This window comes from Alosa pseudoharengus, unplaced genomic scaffold (assembly GCF_046254945.1).
Source record: "Alosa pseudoharengus isolate Yale_2024_CS ecotype anadromous, Long Island Sound unplaced genomic scaffold, YU_APseudo_1.1 YU_APseudo_1.1_scf_1, whole genome shotgun sequence".
Taxonomy (NCBI): Eukaryota; Metazoa; Chordata; class Actinopteri; order Clupeiformes; family Clupeidae; genus Alosa; species Alosa pseudoharengus.
This window is the reverse complement of record NW_027468564.1, coordinates 20940120-20965013: the sequence shown is the minus strand read 5'-3', so window position 1 is coordinate 20965013 and position 24894 is coordinate 20940120. Positions and strand designations below refer to the sequence as shown.

The window sequence follows — 24894 nt, the reverse complement described above, 5'->3', positions numbered from 1 at the left end:
CCACTGACGCTTACTCCAATAGCGAAAGTGAAAGGTTTTAAAGTTGTGCTATCGCCATTTCAGTTCGCGAAGACGGATAGGCTTTGTTAAAGTCTTGGACATTTTATATTTTAGAAGGACCTATTTCGTGGTGAGTAGGCTATGTCAATCATTATTGTTTGTCTTGTTTCGTAAAATTGTGTAATTGTTAAGGTGGAGGTTACTGCTCCCCCACCAACGTCTATGTGTCGGCAACGGAAATAAAAGAAAAGCTGCACGATTAGCATCGGGGAGAATCGGGAAGAATGAAACACTTTTTAATTACCTTTAATTTACAAAGATATCGTAGGCTACCACACTGAAAGCTAATATTTGGTCATTAGCAACCTACATCAGATTCTGTCCCATCTATCCTGGCCGGGGGACCGTTACGAAAGTTAGCTGCGTGGTTGCGGATTTATCTATTCAGAGCGTCACACTCTCGGAGCGTCCAGAGCATGTCAGATTTAATTTACGAACTCTCCCTTTGTAAGCTGTTTGCAGAGAGCGTTGTTGTTTGGTGGTTGTTCCGTAGTTTAAACAGTGTTAATTACGTAAGGATATACATGGTAAAATTAGTTCTGCACGTTTACTAGAGCATCGACAGAGCTACATCATAGATATAAATTAGGCCTATTGAGAATAAATCACAAACTTATATCAATGGAAGAACATGTTTCTGTCGTGTCCCAATATGTTCTTAATTTCATTTTCATTATAAGAAGTTCATATGGTTGTATGGTGCATACGTGTGAAATGGCGGCGACGTTGCTTATTAGGCCTACAAAATTAACTTCCCATTTTCAGACAAACAAACAACACGCTTGGGCGCGCACACACATTAGCCTATAACTAATAGGTGGCTGAATGTAGCAGGAGTTTCCTTCAATTGCTCCTTCCCAAATGATAACCTAGGCCTAATACGGTTTGGACATGTGGCAGGCAGACAGACATACAGGTAGCCTACACACACGTGTACATAGAGCACTGGACTTATGGAGTAGCCTACTACATTAAAAAAGTATAAAAAGTTCATTGAAAAGGTAAAACAGATTACAAAGTAAAGTTTAAAATGTATGAAGTAATTTCATGTTATTTGCACAGCATTCTTGCTCTAGCTGACATTCATGAAAAAACCCAATGCAGAACAATAAGCTAGGCCCTACTGCTTCCCACAATTGTATGCAGTTTTGGCCCGAGGTATAGGCCTACATGCCAATAGGCTGTTCTATTATTAGATGAATTCCCAAAACAATGTTGAATAGGCTACTTTAACGTCAACCAGGCCTGGGCCCAAAACTCTGTGTGAAGTTGCTTTCTTCTCACCCCCTCATATAGGGCCACTCAATCAAATAACACGGGTGATGTTATGTCTTAATAGAGCTAGATCTTGGTATAGCTGCATGATGATGCTTTTGGCCACGTGTTAGGCGAGAGTATGTTAGCCACGTGTTAGGCTAGAGTATGTTAGCCTGTGTCTGCAAAACCCGTTCTCTGTTCTCTCTACTCTGAGAAAAGTGACATGCTAAAGCAAATGTCTGTGGTTTTCCTGTGCACCTGAAAGATGTAGCCTATGTGACAAAGGACCATTTTGCAGGAAGACTAATCAGATGAATTTTGACTTAAACTCTGTATTAAAAACATTGCGTCCTGCATTTAGAACAGGGGTGTCAAACTCATATACTGTAGGCAGTGGGCCGGATTTGATGGAATGAGACCTCATGGGGGGCCGTCATTTTCATGGCCATTATCATTTTTCTGCATGGGTATCAGAGTGTTGTTTGATATCACTTATGAGCAAACAAGTGCAAATAATGTACTGCTGACATATATACTGCTCTTTCTCTCTTGAAATGCCCTACTTCCATGTTAGTTTTTCCACTTCTTCCTTCCTGAGGATGGTTTGCAGTGCTAGGTTTAATCAGTTTATCACATCATAAAGATATTGCTTATTACACATTGTTGAAGACAACTGAATGTGAATATCTTTTTTTTCTAATCTCCCCTTCCTACCTAAAACATCTGGGGGGGGGGGGTATAAAACCCGTCTGGCGGGCCTGATCTGGCCCCTGGGCCTTATGTTTGACACCTCTGATTTAGAACCTTAGTTCACCAGGACCAACTTCAGTCCATTAAAAGGGGACCAGAAAGAAGAACAAAACAAAAGGGACTCAGTTGTTTTTGTATTCACATTGTGAGTTAATTTGAAAGAGGTCTCTCATATGTTCATTTGCTTTCCGGGTTCAATACTTATGTGCTTCACATTGATCTTACATGATTCTGTTGGATAAATACATTTTGGCAAAATAATATGGTTTGATAAGTGGGACAGCCTTGACTTGTCCTTTTTTTCATAACATGTCATAGGCAATATAGATCATTGTAAGAATTTGTATTTCCTTTTGAGAATGTAACCCAGTTGGAATCCATGCAGTACCCATGTTCAGTAAGCCAATTTCTAGCCCTTATATATTCATTTGGGTTGCCCCTGTGGGTCCCAATATCAACCCACTGAAAACCCCATTCTGAGCCCATCTCTCTTTCTGGTGCACTTCAGCTCTGATGGGGCCTCAGTTTTCTTCATGTTCACACTATACCTTATCTGCGTGTCAAACACCTGCCATGTACTTGCTCTGAGTTAGTTATGTCTTCATCATCATTCATTGTCAGGTTGAAATAATTATCATAACCCATAATTGGTGTGGTGATTTAGTTTTTTCTGAAATCTAAATATTATAATCATAATAATTAATATAATACATTTCTGAATTAATTCTGCCAGCCAATCACACTTTTTAATTCAGATCCAATGTTTGATGTTTGGATACAATCCAAAGTTTGCTGATTTCTACATTGTTAGTTACAAATAGCTTGGATGAAAAGATATTCAGCCTAACATTAACGCTAGGACACACTTGTTTGGCTGTAGCCAATTAAACGTTGCAAATGTCGGCTATATCATGAGCCTAATGATAATAGTTTATTTTAGGCTATATAATAGCCTAACAGTCTTAGGTTTTTTCTGCTGTTTTGTGCCCCATGCCACTTACATACTGTCCCATACCACATACCTACTGCCCCATGCCACTTACCTACTGCCCCTTGCCACTTACCTATTGCCCCGTGCCACTTACCTATTGCCCCGTGCTACTCAATTGTGCCTTGTCTTACCTGATTGGAGATGCACAGACCCCCATCTCCCGTGCCCAGCCATGTGTCTCATTAATAATGTGCTAGTTTGTTTATGTTTCAAGTACATAAAATTGAGCATTGGAAGTCAAGTTCCTTATCTTTGAATACTTTAGTAACGAAATGTGGAGGACTATCTTTGTGTATTTGGATTGCAGTGTTGTTTGTGATATTGTTGGTGTTAGGGATAATTTACTGAACAGGCCAACCGGCCCAGGGGTCCTGAAACCCAGGCCTCTGTGTGAAGTCGCTACTGTGTACTCCAGCCCTGATATCTGATGGGCCCTACTCAGAGTATTTTAAGGAAGAACATTTATTTATTTATTTATGATACATTATTCATTCACAAAGAAAATTGGTGTCCTTAAAGGTTGGATATTTCCTATTTTTTTACTTAAGGCATTAAGATCAATTTCCAAAAGATGATTTTATATTCCTCTTTTAGTCAACTTTAGCATGGGTTCAAATATTTATGGGCCTCACTGTATATAAAGTTATATTTTCTGTCTTCAGTCCTTGGGAGACTCTCCCGCTGCTGCTAGGATGAGTGACTCTCAGGAGAGAGAAGAGGCTGCAGGTCACAATGACACACTCAGACCAGAGTCTGCAGCACACAGCTGTGGGACCATGAAGAATGATGAAGACATGGATGATCCTGTGTCACCAGCACACTCTGATGGAGGGTGAGTTTCCTGATCTCAGACCCCCATCACCTTCTCCCACTCATTCTTAGGCAGTTTAATCAGAAGATTCAGAATCAGAATCAGCTTTATTGCCCAGGATTGCGTAAACAAACAAGGAATTTGACTCTGGTTAATCTTCCGTTTTTTTTGTGGCACAATTCCGATGTGCAGCATGGGAGTGTAAACAGGAAAAAAACACATGGATTCTGATATGTTCAGATTGGATTCAGGCCTCATTCATATGTGGAAATACATGTAAATCCGAACATGAATCAGACATATGCCAATGCGACTGCAGTATAAACAGGCAGATCAGATATTCCCTGTCATTTTCAACTTGCTCATTGTTAAAAAAAAAGCCCACAATCTTTTGGCATTAAAATTACTCTGGTGCGCGTGCGGATTGTCTCGAGTGTTTAAAATTAGTGAACCATGTAAACACATATACCTGATATGGGCCACTCTCCAACGTAGATGTAAACAGGCAGTCCATAAAACCGGATATAGGCGGAAAATCGAAACTGTGCATCAAGGCCTGCCGATGTAAACGCAACCATAGACTACATCCCCAACATTTTGGGTATGAAGAAGAGGGCATGATTCTAAAATATAAATGATATGCAAACATGTGGCTGCAAAAATCCTGATCTGTGCGCTCCCCACTCTTTCAAACAGTGGAACACAGTAACGTCCTTCGTCTTTGCAGACTGGTACTAAAATTCTGTGAGTGGAATGTGCAAAATTAATTATTATTACTTAGTTAGTGCCTCTTCAGGCAATTCAAGGTTAGCAAAGGGCCAAGGGTAATGACAATAACAACGCAATGCTGACATTACCAGCGCTCAAGACAATAATATATGATCCTCCCTGCATTGATGAACGTCACTTACAAGCACAAATATTTCCATTAGACAGTATTTCTGCAGTGAGCCTAGCTAAATGGATGAACATGAAATCAGAGCAGCATGTCATCATATTTTAATGGACCCGGAGAGAAAAGCTTGAAAATCACACCCGAAAATGATACTACAACAGAATGGAGGATAATCCTCAGGCTCAGGAGAATCCCTAGGCTGGGTGAACCCAGCCTGATCTGCCGGCGATTTCTTTTTCCCCCTGCAGCTCAGGCTGGAAACCTGTGCATCTTTTTCTACTGCTTCCGTTACAATTTTGCCAGGACCAATCACAAGCTGGGATAAGCTGCCGTGCTATTGGTAGGTTTAAAACAATGACGATAGCGGGAGAGCCTGTAGTTTTCGAGTCACTCTGCAAACGTCACCCGGTTCGTTGGTCTGATTGGTGAATGATTATCAAATTGAGTCATTTAAACTATGCCCGTTGATCACGCCTCTTGTGCAGTAGAAAATACATAGCAGACTCCCCAGACCAATGTTCAATCTTAACAGATTGAGCTTGTTCTGGTGAAAGCCAGACTAGAGAATCCCCAGTCCAAAGAGGACTTAAATGAAGAAGAACGAAGAAACAGCTCCGATGTACAAGCTAGAGACTGTTGTTGGAGGTTGCATTGCGACATGCCACATGTGGCAAGGCATCCAGGCCATTACAGATTACAAAACTACTAACTCACCCCCCCCCCCATCACCGACACCTCCTTGCCTGATAGGCTGAACCACTTCTGTGGCCGCTTTGATTGGGACAGCAAGGAAGTGGCCATAAAGGCTGTGGTCTCTTCAGATCACCAGTTCGTCAAACTCGTCCCCAGGGCCTGTGCTGTGCAGCTGACTGAGGTTTGGACTGACATATTTAATCTGTCACTAGCCCAGTCAGCTGTCCCTGCGCGCTTTAAAACCACCTCCATCGTGCTGGTGCCCAAAAATTCCACTGCAACAAGCCTCAATGACTTCCGTTCAGTTGCACTCACCCCCATCATCATGAAGTGCTTCGAGAGGCTGGTCCTGGCCCACCTCAAGACCTGCTTACCACCCTCACTGGACCCCTGCCAATTCGCCTACTGTCAGAACATGAGCACGGAGAATGCCATCTCTACAGCACTTCATTCTGCCCTGTCCCACCTTGATAATAGCAACACCTGTGTGAGAATGCTGTTTATTGACTTCAGTTCAGCTTTCACCAAGTATGCATTTGAACCAAGTATGCATTTGAAAATCACTGCATGCAATTGGATAACACTACGCCCAATGTTTACTGACTGATTCCGGACTTTGACATTGCAGCGCTGTCATCATCTGTTTAGCCCACCTCTGGCACGCATATATCAGATACACTGATGTGATTGGTTCAGCTCGGCTCCAAGGGCATGGGTAATGAGCATCAAGATCCAAGATGGCGGCGCGTGCACACACAGCGACCTCTCTGTCCCAACCGAACGGTGTTTTGTTCGTTTAAAAAGTGTTTGTCCGAAAGTTTTACGTGTTCGTCTCATCTTACTACGTCGTACTACAAGTACAGCAGGCAGGTTCTACTGGACATCTGCAAAAGCAAGTTTTGCAGCGTTCTGAACTTTGCAACAGAGACGCTAAAGGAACTCGGACTACTCCGGCCTGCAACAACACCGGACTCGCCTGCTACTCCTCCCCCGGAAAGAAAGCGTCGGAAGCGGTGTGCGAGGAAGCAGAAGAGGGGCAAGCTAGCGGCCAACCCAACTCGCCCAGCCATACCATCCATTCTCCTGGCAAATGTACGATCACTGGACAACAAAATGGATTACATACGACTGCTGAGATCAACGAACCGGACAGTGAGTAACTGCTGTGTGTTTGTCTTCACTGAGACTTGGTTAAATGACAACATTCCGGACTCTGCTGTACAACTGGAGCAGCTAGCATGCTATCGAGCAGACCGGGTGTGAAAAACACGGTCCTTGCGGTCTGTACCCACACGCAGGATGAGCGGCTAGGACTCACTGAGGTGAAGTGATGATGGGGTGAAGACACAGCAAGCAAACGTGGAGTTTGGTGGAGAGTGCAGATTTATTTACAGTGCGATAACAGTGCAAACAAAAAGACTTGACAAAACAAATCAAAATTCAACCAACCAGTTTCTTAAGCACTAGCAATTTCCACACTGAAAACTTTCCATACAACCTCTTATCCAGTTGACACTCTTTAGTCTCTCTCACAAGGCTCTCCCACCAACATGAAATGAGCCAGCCTTAAAGGAGAAGTTCGGTGTGAAATTGACCTTAGCTGTACTGAAAGATGTTGCCGAGTACTCACATGTGTCCAATAGGCACCTTCGCTCACCCCCTAGCATTCCAAATTACGCCGTTTTTAGCCGAGTAGCTGTGGGGGCATAGCGTAGCCTATGCAACTAAATCGCTATTTTTACACCATTAAAAAGGTTCCAAGTAACTCCACACTGCATTGGTAGACTTCTGAGGGTCTTGGAACCTTTTTAATTGTGTAAAAATAGTGATTTAGCTGCATAGGCTACGCTATGCCCCCCACAGCTACTTGGCTAAAAACGGCGTAATTCGGAATGCTAGGGGGTGAGCGAAGGTGCCTATTGGACACATGTAAGTACTCGGCAACATCTTTCAGTACAGCTAAGGTCAATTTCACACCGAACTTCTCCTTTAAATAGGCCAGCCAATTATCCAATCAGGACTCGGGCTAAACCAACTTAGAGGGGTGATTGATGGTCTGTACCAATATCTGTTAAAATCTTCCCTTTATGAGGACACATAGATACACAAGACATACTGTAGACACATACCCAACAACAAAATGACACCCTTCAAACACAGAAGTAAAAGGTTATTTAGGGGAAAGGAGAGGTCTCCTTTTCACACCGGGCCATTGTAAAGGGAGGAAAATCACGAGGAGGAGGAATCTGTGTTTACATCCGTGACGAATGGTGCCGGGACACTGTAGTAGTATGCAAACACTGCTCACCACTGGCGGAGTTTATGATCATAAAGTGCCGTCCTTTTTACCTGCCAAGGGAAATTACTGCGATTCTGCTAGTCGCAGTATACATCCCGCCTACCAACAATAACAGCGATAGGAACACGGCTCTTAGTGAACTGTACCAGGCTGTCAGTGAACAACAGACGGCACACCCAGACGGTTTCACCATCTTCGCTGGAGATTTTAACCATGCAGATCTTAAAACTGTTCTTCCAAAGCTACACCAGCATGTTGATTTTCCAACAAGAGGAGACAACATCCTGGACCTGGTCTACACTACACACAAAGGAGCATACAAAGCCACCCCCCTCCCCCACATTTAACTTTCTGACCATATCACTGTTATGCTAATGCCCGCATACAGACAAAGAGTGAAAGCAAACAAACCGGTTCGCAAGCAGGTAAAAGTGTGGCCTCTGATGCTCTTCAAGACTGCTTTGACACAACAGACTGGGAAATGTTTAAGCAGGCAGCCACTTACAACAATCAGACAGACATAGAGGAGTATACAGACACTGTAACCTCTTACATGACAAAGTGCATTGATGATGTGACCCACACAAAAGACATCATCACTCGGGCTAACTGGAAGCCATGGCTGACAGGGGATGTCCTCAGGCTGCTGAGGGCCAGAGACAAAGCCTATAGAGCTGGGGATGAAGCTGTCATGAGAACAGCGAGAGCCAACCTGTCCCGTGGCATCAAGGAAGCAAAAAAGGAATACACTCGCAAGATAACCACCCACTTCAAAGACAGCAGGAACGCACAAAGCCTATGGCAGGGCATTCAGGCCATCACGGACTACAAGCCCGCGCCACAGAGCTGTGAGAGCAACATCCCTCTGCTCAACAATCTGAACTGCTTCTTTGCTCGCTTTGAAGCACAAAACAGCACTTGCCCACAAAAGACCCCTCCCCCTCCACACAAGCAGCCCCTGTGCCTCTCTGCCGACAGCGTGAAGAGGACACTTGCTGCTATCAACACCCGAAAGGCAGCAGGCCTAGACAACATCCCAGGTCGTGCGCTGAAGGACTGCGCTGAGGAGCTTAAGGATGTCTTCACAGACATCTTTAACACTTCCCTGAAGCAAGCCATCGTCCCATCATGTTTCAAAGCTGCCACCATCATACCTGTGCCGAAGAAAACTGCTCCATCCTGCTTCAATGACTACCGCCCCGTGGCACTGACACCCATCATTATGAAGTGCTTTGAGCGGCTTGTCATGTCACACATCAAATCCATTCTCCCCCCCACCCTGGACCCCTTCCAGTTTGCATACCATGCCAAACGGTCCACAGAGGATGCAATCTGCTCTGCCCTCCACCCAGCCCTCACCCACCTGGAAAAAAGAGACTCATATGTGAGATTGCTGTTTATAGACTTCAGTTCTGCATTCAACACCATAATACCACAACAACTCATCTGCAAACTTGACAAACTGGGACTCAGTACCTACCTCTGCAACTGGCTACTGGACTTCCTCTGTCAGAGGCCTCAAGTAGTACGTGTTGGCAACAATATGTCAAGCAGCATCACACTGAGCACGGGGGCCCCCCAAGGCTGTGTGCTCAGTCCGCTGCTCTTCACCCTGCTGACGCATGACTGCACTGCAACTTACAGCAACAACCACATAGTGAAATTTGCTGACGACACAACTCTGGTGGGTCTCATCACCAAGGGCGACGAGACTCAATACAGGTTGGAGGTCGACCTTCTGACCACGTGGTGCAGGGACAACAACCTCCTGCTGAACGTCAGCAAGACCAAGGAGATTGTTGTTGACTTCCGGAGAGGTCATACCCAACACCTGCCACTGACCAGAGTGAGCAGCACCAAATTCCTGGGGGTGCACATCAGTGAAGACCTCTCCTGGACCACCAACACTGAATCACTGGCGAAGAAAGCTCAGCGCCGCCTGTACTTCCTGCGGAAACTCAGGCGAGCAAGTGCTCCACCAGCCATCATGACCACATTCTACCGAGGCACCATTGAGAGCATCCTCTCCAGCTGTATCGCTGTGTGGGGCGGAAGCTGCACTGAATACAAAAGGAAAGCCCTGCAGCGCATAGTGAACACAGCTGGAAGGATTATTGGTGCTTCACTCCCCTCCCTGAAGGACATTTACACCTCCCACCTCACCCGCAAGGCGACCACAATTTTGAGTGTTGCAAGTCACCCCGCTCACAATTTGTTTGATCTACTGCCCTCTGGGAAGAGGTACAGAAGCCTGCGCTCCCGCACCACCAGACTCACCAACAGCTTCATACACCAGGCTGTTAGGATGTTGAACTCTCTCCCCCCTCTCCCCCCTCCACCCTCAGCTACATAACATCCTGGACTTTTGGACCCACAATGGGTGCCTTCCACTACTCCACTTGCACTACTCCACTTGTACACTTGCACACTTTGCAACTTGTTGTTGTTGTCCTGTTGTCCTGAACACTTCTGAACACACTTCTGCTGCTCTTACATAACTTGCACCACTATGCCACTTGCATACTTAGGTCAAACAAAACTACCTCAGCCATTTACTGGCCTGACTTTTGCACTATTATATTGACTGTCTACTGTATGCACAATTGCACAATTTCAACTAAATTTTGCTGCTCTTATTTCTTCATTGTGTGTGCCTTCTTATTTTTACTTTTTATATTGTTTACTTGAATGTTATGTTTGTCTGTGGACCTAATTGGTAAAATATGTCTTGTCTCCACCGTGGGATAGTAGGAAACGCAATTTCGATCTCTTTGTATGTCTTGACATGTGAAGAAATTGACAATAAAGCAGACTTTGACATTGCCAGAGTGACTCGCTGAGCAAATTTAAATTGTGCTCTCGCGAGAACAGAATTCCACCCTCTGACAAGTTGGCTTTTTAAACTGTTTAAATTATGGTTGTGTTGATTTTGTTTTCTTTCTTTGCATCACCAGATCAGATAAACAAAGATCTCCATCTCCGCCCTGCTTGGTCAGTAATAACTCCATGAGCGATCGTCCCAACTTCAGCAGTGAATCACCACCCTCTGAATCAGAGTAAGTGATTATGAGTGTGTGTGTGTGTGTGTGTGTGTGTGTGTGAGTGTAAACCAGGGGTGACATAAGGGCCTGGGTGGGCTAGTGCCAGCCAGATTGACAGGTGGCCCATCCAATCAAAAGTGTTTCAACATATGAGTTTTTAATGAGGTAACTGTCACATATGTAGGCTACATCAATTACCCATTTTGAGGCGCTCACAGAATCCTGGCTCTGAGCCAAAATGGAATGGGGGCCATCTCTACAGCACTTCACTCTGCCCTGTCCCACCTTGACAATAACAACACCTATGTGAGAATGCTGTTCATTGACTTCAGTTCAGCATTCAACACCATCATGCCCTCCAAATTGATCACCAAACAAAAATGATTAGTGCAAAGAGGCTCGAGGGTACATCTGAAAGAAGGGAAAATCCAGGAATGCACTGAATATCTTGGTGCAGATGTTGAGACCTCCCTAAAAGTTTGATGTAAAAATAGGTGGCCTTTTGAACATCAAGACTCAACTCAAGATGCAGGCACCAAACCACTCTTCAAAAGAGTACTTGACATCATGCAGCAAACATGGTGCATTACACTAGATTACTATTTTCTATGTAAAGAATATCATGATTTTGCATGGACTGACTCCATGTTTTGTTGTTCCTTTGCTGCTAACTGACTCCATGTTTTGTTGTCCCTTCACTGCTAACTGACTCCATGTTTTGTTGTCCCTTTTGTTGTCCCTTCACTGCTAACTGACTCCATGTTCTGTTGTCCCTTCACTGCTAACTGACTCCATGTTTTGTTGTCCCTTTTGTTGTCCCTTCACTGCTAACTGACTCCATGTTCTGTTGTCCCTTCACTGCTAACTGACTCCATGTTTTGTTGTCCCTTCACTGCTAACTGACTCCATGTTTTGTTGTCAGTAAAAGGAATGAATAAATAAAAAATAAATACAATTTTATGTTTTGTGCTTGTTGTGTGTTCAGCACTGATCAGTTAATGAGTGACCTGGCACTGAGTGACTCCTCTAGACACAGCAACAACACACAAACAGGTGAGGAGAAGAGAAAAACATTGGAATTTTAAAAGGAAACAGGATAGTGTTAATGTAATTATTAAAGGAAACAGGATAATGTTAATGTAATTATTACGGCACTGATGTTTGCCAATTCATGTGAATTAGCCGTGCTTGTCATGACAATAAGTACACAAGAGATTGGTGAAGTTAATAGGTTAAAATGTTACTCAATCTCCTTAAAAGCTTAAAAGTTACTCTTATGTAACTTATGATGTTCTCTATTCCAAGCAGATAATGAGATCCTTAGGATCGTTACAGACAGTCCTAAACCCAGAACCCAACCACGTGTAATCGACAAACACGTAGATATGTGCACACTGGATGAACACACAGGCTTGATCGAAAGCAACAGACACCTGCAAACTGAACATATGTCAGACAGAAAGAGGGAACTAAGTGAGTATACATTTTGGCTTTTATCTGTGTTTTTTTTTGAGAATGGTAATAAACAGAATAATTACAAATGTAACACAGGTATCTAAAACTATTATATTCAGCTATTAAGCTTTATCAGCTGGAACTGGTATATCAGTGGCTTCAAAAAGGCAGACAATGGATTATATAATTTATATAATTTATTCACAATTCATATAGAAACATATGGTTTGTACTACCACAAACCCAAAGGTGCAAGCACCCCCAACCTTGCAGCCAACGTGTAAAAAGTAAAGCAACACCACAAGAATCACGCTCAAAAATCATGGACACAATTACATAACACCAAAATGAAGGATACTCATGTCAAACATGAAGACAATAAAACAATATCACCATCATACAACCTTCCACTGGACACCCATTACACCAGTTATTTTTTTATGTATTTATTAGTGCTTGTGGATATAGGCTTATTTTGTCTACAGTGAGTTAATGTGTAAATGAGTAATTTCAGTATTTTTGGGACAGACACAAATAGATAAAACAAGTTGATATACCAAATGTTGGTGTATCAAACAGTTAATTATTAATTTGTCTTAACTTATCACTTCTAAACAGATGAGGACCAGAGGAGAGTTATAGAGAATCACAAAGCCAGTCTGAAGAAGATGTTTTACAAACCAGGAGCTGAGGTACTTCTCAATAAGATCTACACAGAGCTCTACATCACAGATGGAGACAGTGAAGGGGTGAATAAGGAACATGAAGTTTGGCAGGTAGAGTCCACATCCAGATCTCAAACCACAGAAGACACACCAATCAATTGCAATGACATCTTCAAGCCATTACCTGGACAGGAAAGGCACATCAGAACGGTGATAACCAAAGGTGTTGCTGGCATCGGAAAAACAGTCTCAGTTCAGAAGTTCATTCTTGACTGGACAGATGGGGTAGCCAATCAGGATATAGATTTTATGTTTCCCCTTTCTTTTCGTGGGCTGAATTTGGTCAGGGGTGATCAGTATAGTCTTCACAGGCTCCTGCTTGACTTCCACCCTGAACTGAAGGAGCTGAATGATAGTGAAGGATACAAAGACTGTCGGGTTGTGTTCATCTTTGATGGTTTGGATGAGAGTCGGTTACCTTTAAATTTCCAACAGAACATGATGTTGTCTGATTTAAAGCAAACATCATCAGTTGATACTTTGTTGACAAGCCTAATTCAAGGAGCTCTGTTTTCCTCTGCACTCATCTGGATAATCTCACGACCAGCAGCAGCCAGTCAAATTCCTGTTGAGTGTATCGACCAAGTTACAGAAGTACGAGGATTCAATGACCTACAGAAGGAAGAGTACTTCAGGAAGAGAATCAGTGATGAGAGTCAGGCTAACAAAATCATCTCACACGTTAAGGCATCCAGGAGTCTCCACATCATGTGCCACATTCCAGTCTTCTGTTGGATGGCAGCCACTGTACTTCAGCAGATGAAACTGAACACCACCCAGGAGATACCTACAACTCTGACTGAGATGTTCATACGCTTCTTGCTCATCCAAACCACCAGGAAGGATCAGAAATATCAAAGTGGAACTGAAGTGGATAAAAAGAAACTTCTGGAATCCCAGAAAGAAATGTTACTGAAGTTGGCAAAACTGGCTTTCAATAATCTGGAAAATGGAAACATGATATTTTATGATGAAGACCTGACAGAGTGTGGTATTGACGTCAGTGAAGCTTCAGCGTACTCTGGCATGTGCACCGAGATCTTCAAGGAAGAACCTGTGCTATATCAGAAGAAGGTCTACTGCTTTGTTCATCTGAGCATCCAGGAGTTTCTGGCAGCTCTGTATGTGTTTCACTCTTATGTGACCAACAACTTCGAGGCACTCAAATCCCTCATCATTGAAGAACACAAAGATGATCCCAGCCCCTCAATTTTTTCATGTTTTCGACCAGTGCTGGGCTTACAATCGCAAGCTCATCTACATCGGCTGTTAAAGAGTGCATTGGATGAGGCTTTGAAAAGCAGGAATGGACACCTGGATCTTTTTGTTCGCTTCCTTATGGGCATCTCTCTGGAGAGAAATCAGAAGCTTCTGAGCGGTCTCCTAAACCACACATACAGAAGCTCGGACAGCGTTAAGAAAGCATGTCAGGACATAAAGAAGCTCAACAGTGAAGATCTCTGTCCTGAAAGATGCATCGATCTTTTCCATTGTTTGTTTGAAATGAATGATCATTCCATGCACAAAGACATTCAGAAATACTTGTCATCACCAAAGAATGTCAACCAAAAGTTGTCTCCTGCCCACTGTTCAGCACTGGCTCACATGCTTCTGATGTCTGAGGAGGTGCTGGATGAGTTTGACTTGAAGAAATACAACACATCAGATGAGGGACGCAGGAGACTGATCCCAGCTGTGAGGTGCTGTAGAAAGGCACGGTGAGTTTCTGCTGGAGATGGGTAAGCTTATGAATGATCTGATGAGTAAACTTTTTTCAGTATTATTATTGATATTGAATCTTACATTGATGAGCAAATGTCATGATGTGATAATGATGATGCTGATGATGATGCAACATCTGTGCATAACTGTTGTAAGTCAGTGAACCTTTTCCAGACCCACTCCCAGTTGTAAAGTTGTGAAGGTCTGGGTGTTCCCAGGCTAGTTGTGCACATAAACAAGGTCTTTTTTCACATGCCCCTGCTTCTTTATCATTAATGATAAATAATTTGGATTTTGTCACACTGTCTTACAGACTTGCTGACTGCAAACTCACAGAGTCCTGTGAGCTTGTGGCCTCAGTTTGGCAGTCACCAAACTCCCTGATAGAGCTGGACCTGAGTGACAATGACCTGGGAGATTCTGGAGTTCAGCTTCTTTCTAAAGGATTGTCTAGTCCCCACTGCAAATTGCAGACATTAAGGTTGGTGTTTGGCATTTCTTTGGATGGGTTGCACCAACAAGGATTAAATTAATCTTGGTTTAGGCTTTATCAAGGAATTCTACATCTAGGTTTAAATTGAATTTGAGCTGTTGCACCACTTAGTTGTAAGCATGAAAAAACTTTTTTAAAGTCTGGCTTACCTTTTTTAACTTTAGTTTTCAATTTCATTTTAATATCTGTAATAAGGTAAAATTGCCATGCTTGGAAATCAAAACAGTGTCACCTGTGTATTTCAATGTAGGCCAGGAAAAGCTAGTCTCTGGCTGAGTAAGGTAGCCTTTCCACCTGGTAATGTTTGAGAGGGGCAAATATAGATGTGTACAACTCAGGAAGTTGAAGGTGTTATTTACTCAGAGGTTGCTGTATTTCTGCTGTTGGGCAGGTTATTCAGTTTATGCGTGGCAAGCTCTTAAGCCAGTTAATTAATGAACACGGAAGGAGCAGAATATAATAGAAGATGCCATTACAACACAGTAGACACTCCACCAGAAATATATAGACCCTTTCAAGAGAGTTCCATTATCAGCATCATAGTTGGCCCCACAAGACTTCCTTTTTAACATTCCATATGTTATCTTAATGCAGAGGAAGTAGATTGGGGCCCAACTAGAATGTTCAAGCATTGTTTTTGTTTACCTTGTTGAAAGGGTCTATATATATTCCAAATCAATCAATGGTCCATGCACAGCCTGGTTAGGTGCAGGTAGATTGCAGGAACATACTTCAATTATAAATAGCAATAATAAGATCACTCTACCGCACACTGTTGGCTTTACTTGTTTATTCAGAGCGAACAACACATTTCGCATCCAAAGTCATATCTGTAGCTAACTCCTGTATGGAATCTAGAATATCCAGCCTGGTTTTCATCTTGTAGCCTATAGCAATCTGTCATGTTTGGAGGTGATGTTGACTCGCAAACCCTGATGGATGGATGTCCTGTTATGTTGGGGGCTGTGAAATGGATATTTTCAGTTGTATACTTTCAAAACAAATCTTTTGTAGCTGCTTTTTTCCAGGATCTCCTACCCTATCTTTAGGAGTCCTGAATCATGTAATTCCATTTTAGACCTGATGAGCATTCTCTAGTAAGATGTCTGTAAGTAAGATGTCTGTGTTGGTAGCATACATCACACTTCTGCTTAGTAAAATTAATCTGGGTAGACCTGGAACATTCTGAGTGAAAACACAGACTTGTTGGGTGTCATGTCTCTGTGTGGAAGGACAAGTGAAACTCTTGGACTTACCTCTCAACCTCTCTCTCTACCCCCCCCCCCCCCCTCTCTCTCTCTCTGTCTCTCTCTCAGACTGTCTGGTTGTCTCATCTCCGTGAAAGGATGTCGTTTCCTGGCTTCAGCTATGACTCCAAAGTCCTCCCATCTAAAGGAGCTGGATTTGAGCTACAATTATCCTGGTGAATCGGGACTGAAGCTGTTATCTGATAGACAGGAGGATCCTCACAGTCAACTGGAGACACTTACGTATGTAAAGAAAATTTGCTTAATCTTTTAGAGAATAATTATAAATATGAAAATTCAACTGAATTGATCCACTGAGTTCAATCAGTCATATTTAATATACCTTTTAGATCACAACATATAATTAGTTAAATGGAAATAATCACAGTTACCAAAATGTATATAACTTGATGTGTAACTTTGAGAGTTATGACAATATCAGTATTGTTTTGGAAGAAAGAAAAATCCTTTTTGAGAGGGAAGGTTATAACCTTCCAGAAAATTCCAGAACAAAAGAGCTTAAATTAAGAAAAAAGTACCCAAAAAAGAATATGGCCCAACAGGTGCACACAGTCAACCAGTTGCTCCAGCCAGGCCCATGGCCCATGTCATGATGGTTCACCCTCCACTATGTGGAGACTTGTATGAACAGCTATTACAAACGAAGGCACCTAGAATGGGAACATTATAAAATGTTTATGACTTAGGCTTTCTGGTGTATAATTATAGCGGGGTCATCCATATGTTCCCAGGGTCCTATGTTCCCTAGATTAACATGGTAGATAATAGCTGTGTTGCCATTGGGGGTAAATTTAGGAAGTGGAAAAATTACAGGCTACGCCCTCTCACTTGGCTCTCTCAGCCGTCGTGTTGTAGTAAGTCACAATCCTCTATCGTACCCCGGGGTAGGTACTCTTTTTGCCCCTGAGAAAGCCTAAAAAGAAAGCTCTCAAGAGCGTGTTCTGCGAAGGTAAATTTACAAAATTCGGTGGTGGAAAAGACCAATGAAAAAGGGTCTTATGTTCCCAGGGTCCTATGTTCTCCAGTTAGAGGATCCTATATTCCCAGGGCCCTATCTTCTTTTCTTGAGTACTGATATTCATATAGGGTCCTATATTCCCAGGGCCCTATCTTCTTTTCTTGAGTACTGATATTCATATAGGATCCTATATTCCCAGGGCCCTATCTTCTTTTCTTGAGTACTGATATTCATATCAAATCCATAATAATTAGATCCTTCCTATCACTCTGCATACAAATACAAATTTCAGATATTGCACATGCACATTTACTGTACAGCTCTATGGCAATATTTTCTTTTGGATTTACGCTAAAAAATATATTTTAAGTGTATTACTATCTCCAAGTATCACACTCATGACAATATTTGTTTATAGTGTGTATAGTTGTTTTGAAACCTTGTATAATAGTAATGTGTTTTTGGCCATAATATCCATTAAACCAATGAGAGTGACATTTGTCATTTCCTTTAAGTGCAAGGAGCACAATATATATTGCTAAACTGACAACACCAAAAATGTGTAGCCTCTCTTTGGATGACCCTGTGTTTCACGTCACATTATGAATTGTGGGTAAAGTCTGCATACATACAGACTTATGGAAAGGATGCGGGTGCAAAGAAGAATAAAAAGGAACCATATTGTCATGCATGGTTAAACTTGATTGCATGTCAATTCTCTTGTGCAGCTGTGTGCTGGTAATGATTTTCAGTTCAGTTCATGAATTGTTTTGGATCCTTCACCATTCTGCAATGTCACAAATACAGTCTCTTTCCGCAAACCTCACCAATCTAAGTATAGATTAGAACACTTGGTAAGGTTCTAAAGTAGATTAGAACACTTGGTAAGGTTCTAAAGTAGATTAGAACACTTGGTAAGGTACTTTCCACTGGTCCTGGCTCCAGCGTTTTTCTTTGCTTATCTTTGATGAGTACCTAGAAGCCTGGCATGCCTGGGTGTGTCCTCTGTAAACTTTGTGGAAGGGGCCGGGGCCAACTGTTGAGAAACAGACTACTATTGCCCAAGCTGATAACATCCTTATTGGCAGTGTGTGCTGCACCTTTTATGACAGCCACAGATGGCAGGAAGTTGAATGGCATCCAATAATATTGCTATGAAATATTTGTGTTGTAGTTGCTGTGAGAAACACTCTCCCTTTCCAAATAGCCCTATGGTCATGCAGAATTCCCCAGCTATAACAACTATCAGTATAAATACAAAAACAGATTTTGCTTATGCTAAAATACATGCTCTGAATAAGCCTACCAATTCAGCTGCTTAGACAGAAAAATGACCCTGGGAGGAAGTGAAATTCAACCATATCAAATTGATTCACTGCAGCATCGCTAGTCCATCTCCAGACCCCAAATGCATAGTTGAGCCATCAACAAACAAGATTACTGTAGGTCAGGATTTGACAAAGGTGTTTCAGAAATGTCAGGGTGAGGTTCAGTGTACACAGACACACCTTCTCAACAATCATGCAAGAGTCACATGTGTGAGGGTTTATAACACATGCTGATATGTAGGTCAGTGTCAATGTCAATTCATTTAAATAGCAGTTGACCAAAGTGCTGTAAAATAAAATAATAGTAAAATAATAGTATAAAATAATAGTAATAACAATACAAAGTCGATTCTAAATTAAAATAATAATAATTTAGGTGTAAGATGTGAAGGTTTATCTTGTGAAATCAGTGGGTGTACAGTACATCATGTGGGACATGTAGAGTAAGTGGCTGTTACAACACAATGTCAGCACAGCTAGATAAGTAAGCCACTGGTCTGCACAGTGCTCCTCTCTCAAATAATGCTTTGCATGTTGGCCCTATCCCCTGCTCAGCCTCTTCTGATAGTGGATACTGCACCTTTGACGGATAATATGATTGCATAGTCAGTGGCTGAGCAGTAGACGAATAGAGAAGATTGGCTTTTTGTTCGGGAGAAAGAGTCCTGTTGTGCAAAGGAGGAAGGCAGTACAAATATCTGTCTCTGCACAGGGTTGACATTTAAAGAGCCTTTTGTTATGATTAAAATAAAACAAAGTGTGTTGGTCTTTGGCATTTACACATACCTTAACTAAATAAACAAACAAACAAAAACAAAAACACACCATTCACTTTGTGTTTTTTTCCCACATGGGGAAAATAATATTTAGTTTGCGAACAAATATGTCAGACCAGGTGACAGGTCTACTACAGCTGAGAGTACTGTAGCTTTACTTGTAATTGCTATATCAACAGTCTTAACTGCATGTCCTAATTGGTACCATTTTTCCAAGTATTCCGGAAAATGGTCACACAATGCAAGCACTCTGGAGTTTACTTATCTCCCTGGACTGAGACTGGAGAAGTTAATACTATACTACTGTAGGCTGTGTGCATTTGTAACCTATCTATGTTGAGCAAGTTATCTGACAAAACAAATCTGTAGGTCCCTCTAAACCAACCCCATTCTGTGTGAGTGAAATTGTAAGATGTAATTTACACATTCAAGTCCCAGTCCAGTAAATATTCGGAGCAAACACTGCTGAGGAGAAAATTATGTTTATATACATGATCTTCATATTACCATACTAATGTGTGAGAAAACTGGCTCTGATATTATCTGACCTGATAGTCCTGTAACATGCACTATGTATTTGAGCTTTTCATTGTCACAAACTCACAACTATCCTTCTTCCCTATCATTATATTATGTGCTCCTGCATCCCCAAAAATATCCCCATTAACAGAAATAGAGAGTTGGCTGAGTAGGCTGTGCTGTTGCATTCAGAGCGAGTTGAGGAAAACAGTTCAAGTTGTAAATCAGATGTGTCACCAATCCTGTCCCCTGTTCAGACCTCCCTGTCCTATTCAGACTTGTCATGCTGAGACCAGACAGGAGTGCTACTGTGATGAGTGATCTGTTTCTGCCTTAGTACTGTTTCTGCCTTTTCTACAGTGACGTGAAACGTGGCCTACTCCTTAGATTAATTTGATTATTATGTGAGCTCCACAAGGGGATAACTTCAGCTACTTCCGTCTCATAGACATAGACATTGATTGTGTTTACATGCACTTCAATATTCCGATTATAACCGGGATTTTGAAGTATCTCAGCTGTCTTTTTGCACATGTAAACATCACATCCTGACATCCACATTTAGAATCCCTTATCCTGATTTTGAGAATTCAGGTCATGAGAAACTGGGATACTGTTCCATGTATACATCTTATTCCTGACAGTGGCTGGTAACCAGGATGCTAGTATTTATTATGTATAGTGCTTAGTGTATTATTGACTTTTCATTTAAACCCTTCTCAATTCCCTTTTACTTTATTGCTATTATTCCTCTATTGTTGATAGAACATTTACACTACTAATGTGTGTGTGTCTGTGTGTGTTTGTGTGTCTGTGTGTGTGTGTGTGTGTGTCATAGGATTGACTACTGTGCAGAAATCCGATTGAGACCAGGACCACGGAAATGTAAGTCTATATGGTTGTTTATTTTGATGTTTTTGAAAAGATGCATCAGTAAGGACTTGACAATTGATAATGTAGCATGATGCACTGGGGTGTATAGGACCGTGTACTGGAATGTTTGTGCTTGGCGAAAAATATCTAATCACGGATTAACATTCTGGTTTTGTGAAACATAGCTCAAAGAAATTAACAAAAGTGATAGTAATTTTATGGAATCACTACCCTGGAAATCCAGAGTTCTCGCAAGAGCACAATGGAATTGTCTCTACGAGACACTCTGGCAATGAGCAATGATGCATGTTACTTTTTCCCCTTGCATCCCGTGGAACCAATCAAATTGTATCTGATATAGGCGGGCCAGAGGTGAGCTAAACTGATGACGACAGCGGAATCATTCAGAGTAAACATTGGTCTAGTGTTATCCAATTGCGTGCAGTGAGATTTTCAAATGCATGCTTGGTGCTGCCCCTCAAGTTGGGCCATTACATTGTTCGTGGCCAGACCCTTAATCTTTCTAGATTATCAGGGTCTGGATTTTCCAGGCTATGGAATCACACAATCTTGAGAAAAAATATTTTATTTCATCAAAGTCAGAGGAGGTGCAACAAACTTGTTTTTCCCTCAGGATTAAATGATTCCACGTTTTTTTTCCCTCTACATCAGTGGTCCCCAAACTTTTTCTTCCGAGGGCCAGCTCACTATGCCTGGCTCTAAGAGAGGGCCAGAGACTCGGAGTATATCAGTAACCATAAATAGCTTAGTGCTGTGAACAACAGCAGTCTACCTTAGTGGAATATTCTTTTACATTTAATCATAGGCTATTGCAATTTAATACCATTGTTAGCTGTGTTTATATTGCCATCATGCCATATCAGTGTAAAATGTAGCCTAAATTAAATAATACTAATAAAACATTTTTTGCATTCCCAAAAGTATTAGCAGGGAGTCCCAAAAGTATATTTTATTAAAAATGTGTGAACTCTGAATTCTGTGTCTTTGCATACACAGCTCAAGTTGTGAATATCCTACAAATAATTTTAAGTTCTCAAACTATGAGAATTTTATGAAGTGCTGAAGTGGTCTGAAATGACCTGAACTTTCACTCACCTGTTGAGAACTTTGTGAACTCTTTGTATGAACATTTGAACGAGTGAATAAAACATAGAAATAATTATCCCAGAAAGTCCCAGAAATATGTCTTGAATAGAAGTTAGTTAGTTCTTAACAATTAATTGATAAACTTCTAAAATACTTTGAGCACTGATGCAGTCAGCATAGGCCTCTTACATTGTTTGCAGGTACTGTAGGCCTACATTTCATTCCGTTTTCGATGGCAAACGCAAAACAGCGCCAAAACAACCACCAGTGGACAAAAATAGTATTACATGTGTACTGTTAAGACTCTCCATAGAGAATGAATGGGGGAAATTACGGAGGTTTTAGTTTGACGATGTTGTACTCCCTTGCGGGCCGGATGCTATATACCACGGACATGTTTTGGGGGGCCATTTTTAAAGAAAAATAGTAATGAGGGAGATCTGTAATTTGTCTTTTTTCAAAAAAATATGATGGCCATCATCTTTGCCAGGGGTTGTTGCCATAGCCGTTTCAAGGCACTTTGGAGGCCCCAGGGAAAAGGAACCCCAAATGTTTTTTAATAACACAATTATTTTTTGTGCATACAGTATTTAGTGCGTACAGGTCAGGGAACACCCAAAAGCATTTGAATGATTCAAATGATACATCATGTTCATTACACCTTTTTTTTTTTAAAAATGCATAGGATACTACACAACACATTTTACTAAAAAACTACAGAGACTGCACACAGAACATTTACTGTAAATATAATCAATGTCCACCATTCTGTGCAAATTATTTAAAACTGCTGCGTTCAGGTTTTGGCAGTTAAGAACACAACATGTGTGGTCATCATATAGCCTAACTAATGATCTAATACAATAGTGTGGAAGAGGTCACTATAAACAGCATAGGCATATTGTGATAAATACACCCATTCTTATAGCCTGGGACTACCCATACAGACTTTTGACAAATTTGGGATTTGCTCTGCATGTTCATCTGGACAAGAGGCCACTGAAGCCCATTTCCAATGTCCCTAAAAACACATAAATACAATCGCTAATATGGCTGGGCGGACACAGTTTTCTGTGAATGTCTTGTCATCCTCCCATGTCAATTAATTCATTTATACATGTTTGATACGTTTCCTAAAAATAAACCACAGAGCAGTATCCAATAAGCAAAATTGTAAAGACAAAAGCACTAAATAGCTCCCAATCACTCTCAAGGGAAATGTGTAAGTATCCTTCATATGTCTTCACATGATTATGGTGTGAAAGTCCAAAGTTGTCAAAATGACCTGAGCCCCCACTTCCTTTACTACTACTTATTTACACAGTTGACAATAAGACAATGTTGAAATGCATAGTGAACTGCTTTGCCCTGCCTTTAGTGCAGTTTTTAAATCCTCCAAGGTCGCTTGTGATGAATGTTAAATTCAAACAATTAAAGCAAAAAAACACACTAAAAAACTATCTATAATACAAATATAACCAAGTGTTATCATATATCAAGATAAAACGAATCTAGTTCAGATTCAGTTTGTAGCAGCACAAGAATCACTCCATAAAAGTGGCAAATGAATATATGTTTGTGTAATATAAATGTTTTCTCCTCTTGTCTGCAGATGCCTGTGAGCTCACATTGGACCCAAACACAGCACACAAATATCTCTCTCTCTCTCAGGGGAACAGAAAGGTGACGCATGTCAGTAAAGAGCAATCATATCCACACCATCCAGAGAGATTTGACATGAAGTATCAGCTGTTGTGTACAGAGGGTCTGTCTGGACGCTGCTACTGGGAGGCTGAGTGGGGAGGGGGTGGAGTCAGTGTAGCTCTGGCTTATAAAAGCATCTACAGGAAAGGGAGGGGTGATGAATGCTGGCTAGGATATAATGCCAAGTCCTGGAGTCTGAACTGCTCTCCTGGCAGATACGTTGTCAGGCACAATAAGACTGCCACACATGTCCCCTGCTTCCGCTCCAGAAGAGTAGGAGTGTATCTTGACTGGCCGGCCGGCACTCTGTCCTTCTACAGCGTCTCCTCTGATGCACTCACCCACCTGCACACGTTCCACTCAACGTTCACTGAGCCCCTCTTTCCTGGGTTTTGGGTTTGGGATCATAACTCCTCAGTGTCCCTGTGCCACATCAAATGAGCTCCCAGATCACATGAGCCCCTCCTTGTGTCACTTGTTCATTAGATTAGATTCAACTTTATTGTCATTGCACATTGTACAAGTACAGAGACAACAAAATGCAGTTTGCGCCTAACCAGAAGTACAAAAAATCAGAAAAGTGCAATACACAGTATAGGCAGGTGATGCAGTACACTGTATAAACAGTATAAGACATACTGTGCCATGTAGACAGTAATATACAGTTACAGCCACTTTTCTACAGGCCCATCCTAAACATTTCTTTAAAAAAAACTTAAAAACTTGTAAAACAAAATAAAAATAAATAAATAATACATTTTTAGTTGCTTATATCTTTGAATATATCCTTAGAAATTGTTCCAGCAGCGGTGCTGTTAGTTGTAGGTAGTTAAGGGGGATTGGGAGTTCATTTGGTCCTTGGTTAAAATATAATATAAAGTAGGCTATGTTTTTTGCACAGAATTGCATCTGCTAATAAACTTAAACATAAACAAACACAATTTCCTGTGGAATCCCTGACTGCGGCTTCAACGTTAGCCTACTGTTATTTGTTGACATGTATGTCCAAGGTCACACAAGCTTGTCTTGTCACACACATTGTTTCATCCTGTGCTGGCTAATGAGATGGTCAAGTGTAATTAATTTCATTCAAATATTGATGACAAAACAGTCATCAATATTTAAATACCTTGGCCCAAAAGAGTAACAATGGAGGCACCGCCGCTACC

General features: G+C 41.6%; 1 protein-coding gene across 4 annotated transcripts; it reads left to right on the top strand.

Annotated features, from left to right (window-relative positions):
* On the top strand, window positions 1-24666 carry LOC143122989 (protein NLRC3-like). Of its 4 annotated transcripts, none has more exons than XM_076284054.1 (10): window positions 1-130; window positions 3721-3890; window positions 10711-10812; window positions 11783-11850; window positions 12103-12270; window positions 12871-14695; window positions 15013-15180; window positions 16509-16682; window positions 20880-20926; window positions 23634-24666. In XM_076284054.1, the coding sequence occupies exons 2-10, from the start codon at window positions 3751-3753 to the stop codon at window positions 24164-24166; spliced, it is 3225 nt and encodes a 1074-aa protein (XP_076140169.1). In that variant the 5' UTR covers window positions 1-130; window positions 3721-3750; the 3' UTR covers window positions 24167-24666. The 4 variants fall into 4 exon arrangements, with proteins under 4 accessions (XP_076140169.1, XP_076140187.1, XP_076140178.1 ...); XM_076284063.1 differs by having other exon boundaries at window positions 2-130; window positions 12106-12270; XM_076284072.1 differs by lacking the exon at window positions 10711-10812.
* The last annotated feature ends 228 nt before the right edge of the window (window positions 24667-24894 follow it).